Source organism: Penaeus monodon, chromosome 6 (assembly GCF_015228065.2).
Source record: "Penaeus monodon isolate SGIC_2016 chromosome 6, NSTDA_Pmon_1, whole genome shotgun sequence".
Taxonomy (NCBI): Eukaryota; Metazoa; Arthropoda; class Malacostraca; order Decapoda; family Penaeidae; genus Penaeus; species Penaeus monodon.
In genome coordinates this window covers 37,014,188-37,019,187 of record NC_051391.1, presented here as the reverse complement: position 1 = coordinate 37,019,187, position 5,000 = coordinate 37,014,188, and the positions used below count along the sequence as shown (strand labels likewise).

General features: G+C 36.7%; 1 protein-coding gene across 1 annotated transcript in view; it reads left to right on the top strand.

The window, feature by feature from the left end:
* The window catches only part of LOC119574422, a 6,129-nt gene that overhangs the window by 19 nt on the left and 1,110 nt on the right, over positions 1-5,000 (top strand). The window contains exons 1-3 of the mRNA XM_037921641.1: positions 1-45; positions 3,284-3,507; positions 4,503-5,000. The exon at positions 1-45 is cut by the window's left edge and continues 19 nt beyond it; the exon at positions 4,503-5,000 is cut by the window's right edge and continues 1,110 nt beyond it. Coding sequence (XP_037777569.1) covers positions 3,313-3,507; positions 4,503-5,000 — 693 coding nt within the window. The 5' untranslated portion in view covers positions 1-45; positions 3,284-3,312. The remainder of the gene's footprint in view (positions 46-3,283; positions 3,508-4,502) is intronic.

Below are 5,000 nucleotides of genomic sequence, written 5' to 3'. Positions count from 1 at the left end.
AAAATATCTCTGCTGGCCATGTAAAGACGCAAAAATTGCACGAAGGTGGGTGAGAATAGGGATGCTGGATGAATAAGAACGATTGATGTGAACAGTGATAGTACTGGCATAGAAACAGTATTGATGAGGAGAGCTTTATATTATTATTGTTATTATTTTTTTTTCTTCGTATTTTGATGTCATTACAGTGGATGCAAGGGGCTATTCAGAATTTTTTTTCTCTTATGCTACAGGCCTGAGGTACTTCTATGGAATAACATTTATCATTTTTAATGTTATTATTTTCCGTACATGTGGATTAGGGAAACAAATCTCTCACTATGCTTATAATTTCTTCATAGAGAGAAAAGTAAAACTTCCGTTGCCTGTCTGGTCTTGTTCGTCCAGACAGCTTGTCAGGACCAGCAGGACAATGAGGCTTGTACAGAACCTTGTAGCCATCAATGCAGCTGGCTTGAACGTTTATCATGCCAATGGTTCATTTCACACACTGCATAGGTTTTGTCACTCCTCTGATGCATAGGTAACTTAGTTGCAACTGACAAGCACAAAAATACCCTTTGATAACAACAACAAAAGGCCATAAAATTACCTACTAATAGCTTATGGTGGCTTACATCTGTCATTATTTACATACAAGTGCAACTGTGGTGTCAGCTTGTCCTGCTTGCCCGGTTGCGAAGGAGGGTGAGGATGGACGACTTATCCCAGATGCCTAAGTAGAGGTCCTGAATCTGAATGGTCAAAACATCTTGTCCTGATTTTGTGATAAACCTTCTAGGTGCATGATCAAAGTACTTTCTCATTACTTTCTGGAACCAATACAACAGTGGGTCAGCAAGTCAAGCAAACCCAGAATGAGAAAGAGAGAGAGAACAGAAGAAGAGCAACACATATAGAGCCGGAGTTATGCAATTTATTATTATATACACCTTAAGAGGAGGTCTTTACACATGGCTGCAATCATAGTGTGATAAACACCAAGTGACATAAATATATAACAGCCTGGCAAAAGACAGTGGCAGTACTATGCAGCTTCATGATATACCAGCTGCTTTTGAACTGCTTTGAACTGTCAAATTTTGTGAAGTGCAAACAATGAGCAACACGAAGCTTTCCTTGCTTTTGATAGGCCTGTTGAATTCAGCGTCAGTTTTATTGGTTATTGGTTGGCTCCTTTGCTGATTAGTGCATATCAGCTGAAACCAAGTTGCTGATTGTTCCTTAGTGAAGGATAAAGGTTAGAGGAGCTACTGCAAGAATTACATTTTTATATTAAATAACTTAATTTTAATTTGCAAATTACATAAGATGTCTTCATTGACATTGATGCAGTAAAAAATACATTGATTTTATTTTTTTTTTCTTTCTTTCTTTCTCCCCCCCCCCCCCCCAGCTAGAGTTTGGACAGGATTCTTATTTAGAGAGAAACTGCCGGGTCAGTCTGTTAACCCTGTCTTGCCAGACTATAAGTAATAGAGGTTTGTTGGCTATTACTGAAACAGGAAATGTATTCTAAACATTTATGAATGAGGGGAAAAAAATATATAGATACTTCCATTGGCCATGTAAAATACTTATATTTCAAGATCTATGTAGACCAGACAAAGGTTCTAGTTATTTTATTTATGATCAAGCTGCAAAAAAGTGCAGAAAGGTGAAAAATTGTGCATAATATAAATGATCCCATAACCATACATGTGGCTGCACAAAAACAGATAAAACAAATAAGAACAAAAAGGAAACCAATTTCATCAAACACAAAATTACCTCAGAAATATACAGAACTCACCAAGACAAGATCAAAAAACTAGATGTTTGCATAACAAGAATTAAAACAACACATAGATGATTAAACCAGCACCTACACAAAATAAAAATAGTAAACAACCCACTATGTAGATAGTGTCACAGTCAAGAAGAAAGCATAGAACACATAATACTACAATGTCCAAAATTCCATTCCCACAGAACAGAGTTTATGGAAGCTCTGAAAAGAATCAAAATAACCCTAAAATAGAATTACTATTCACAGGTGCTAACCTCTCGTCAACAAAGCAGTACTACATGTTAAGACACACTAAAAGCTTCTTGAAAGAGACCAAACTAATAGAGATAATATAAGAAAAAAGAATATAGAAAGAAATGGATCCAGGTGATATAAAGTATACTAAACCCTATAAAAGAAAAAAGAAAATTTATTTATTTTTAAGTTACTGCAGTCTAATCATTTTTGCATTAAAGTGACCAAATTTGTCAAGTTGATCCATAGCTCTTGTGATTTATTCTTTTGGCATTGCAGTTTTGATAATGAATTCAATCATACTGGTCAAACAACATAAAAAAAAAAAAAAAAAAACATCATACAGTTGATAGAATTGGCTGAGCTCAGACTGCCGTTTGCTCTCCCCTGAGAGAGGGGCACCAGACAAACTTGTAGGATCAGACACGAAAAGTTTTAATTTACTCTTGCTCATTAAAAGCCAATTTTTTTCTTTGTGATGATGAATTCATATTGTTGGTCAGTATTGGGTCATTGGAGAAAATATTTGTATTAGAGGAAAAAGAAGTTGAACAGAAATTTGAAGGAAACATAAAAACTCAAGGAAAAAATACTGAAATGTGATTAAAACAAGAATTGCATGAAAGATTTGATTACAATAGCACAATTCATAAAATAAACCATATGTTTTTGAAACAAAACCTTACTAAGAAAAACTTAGTTGTAGTCTTTCATGTTAAATCTCAATATGAATATAGCAGTAACAAAATATCTCATGAAACATACATACTGAAAGTTTCATACTGTTAACATGTATTTAAAGTGTGTCAGGATAGGACTTTTGTAGCTAATTAAAAAATCTGATTTATATGAAATATTAACTTAAAGTTGTAGAGTGAAAAAGAAAAAGAAAACACATAAGAAAGAGGAATAAAGTGGAAAATAAGAATAATGTTGAAAAAAAGAAAACCATTTAATTGGAGATTTACTCTTTGAGGCACTCAAGTTTCTCAATATCTCTTTGCAGCACTGGATTAAATGGTTAGAAAGTTAAAAAGCCTTTATTGATAAAAGAGATGATTGTAATATAGATAGTGATAATGAAATTACTAACACTAATGAGACTGTGACAGCATTGATAAATAATTATTTCTCTTTTTGTTCTTCCTGTCACTTATACTCCAACTGTCTCTCCTCATACTCATACCCACTCAATTCATCTCCACTCTCAAACCTAGCCTTATCTCCATTCTCTTTAATTATTCTCATTTCCTTCCACAGATACAAACACTGCAAGGCAATCCACCGCCATGCCTCAGTACAAACCAGTGACGAGCTTGCAGCTCTTGACCCTAAGAACAGTGGCGCATGCCCTCAGAAAACTGTGCTGTAACCGGAGTGTTACGCTGAAGCGTTTTGAACCCGTCATCGAATACGTCCAAATGCTCCTTCCTCCGCAGATTCAGGCGGCTGTGTGCCATAACCTTTTGCAGGAGTCCAGTAAGGTGAGCATTTTAGTTAAGATGTTAAATAGAGGAATGTGGGCTTAGAATGCCCCTTTGGATCTGCAGTCAGATGAGGGGGGGGAGGGGGGAGGGGGATTATGAAGGTAGATTCAGTGATAGATTGGTTGATTGATTGGTTAATTGGCTATTAGAACGTATGTAGTGATGAATAGGAAAACAACTACAATTAGAAACATTACACTGTATTTTCAATTCTTATTGTGAGTGGTATTCTATTCATCTTTGTGCTAGGGCTAAAAGTGTAGTGTGAAAACAGATTGATTGGATGGTTGGTTAAATGATTAATAAAAAAACAAAAAACAAAACATGCACAAGTGTACACACACACACACACACACACACACACACACACACACACACACACACACACACACACACACACACACACACCCCACACACACACACACATCACACACACACACACTCACACACACACACACACACATATGTACATATGCACACACGCACACACACACACACTCCCATGCATGCACAGGCACACGCACACTCACACCTGCACACACACTTGCATGCACACGACATGCACAGCACTGCACACGCATGTGCATACGCACGTGCATACGACGTGCATATTACACTACACGTACACAACACACACACACACACACACATACACACACACACACACACACACACACACACACACACACACACACACACACACACACACACACACACACACAACGCAGACTTATATGTATATACAGATAGATAGAAATAGAAATATGAATATATATTATATATATATATATATATATATATATATATATATATATATATATATATATATATATGTATATATATAATGTATGTGATTAGATAATAGTTAGGAAATGTAAAGTTTACATGTAAAAATAAAAGTAACAAAAAAAAAAAAAAAATTTTTTTAGTCTTTTAATCTTTCAGTAGTTATTGATTCTAGAATTAGGTTAACAAACCTCATGCATTTGCAGTTGGTCTTTCCTGAGCTGCTCAACAACAAGTACATCTACATCTGCACACGACTGCATGCAGAGTATGTTTGGATCATTGACAGCCGCAACATTGTTCCAGTGGTGGACCGGATGGATGGGAGAAACGTCAGGACACTCAAAATGACAGGTCGAAATATGCAGCTGGACCCTGATCTGGAGACAGCCCCATATAACTACCAGAAGGTCAAGAAGCTGGAGCCACTTTATCGCTTCATCCAAACACTCTCTGGTCTCACTGTGCTCAAGTGCTCTCAGATGTGCAACAACTACATGTTAGAACTTGTGTCACAATACTGTCCTCATCTTGAGGAGTTGAGGGTCGAAATGTGCTCAAATGTGGATGATGAAGGGGTCTTCCACATAGCAGGACACATGCCCACACATGATACATACTTGCAGATCCAGAATGGGGTACGCATACGTTCCACCTCGGTCTGCACAAAGTTGAAGAAAGTCAGCCTGGCATACACCCTAGCA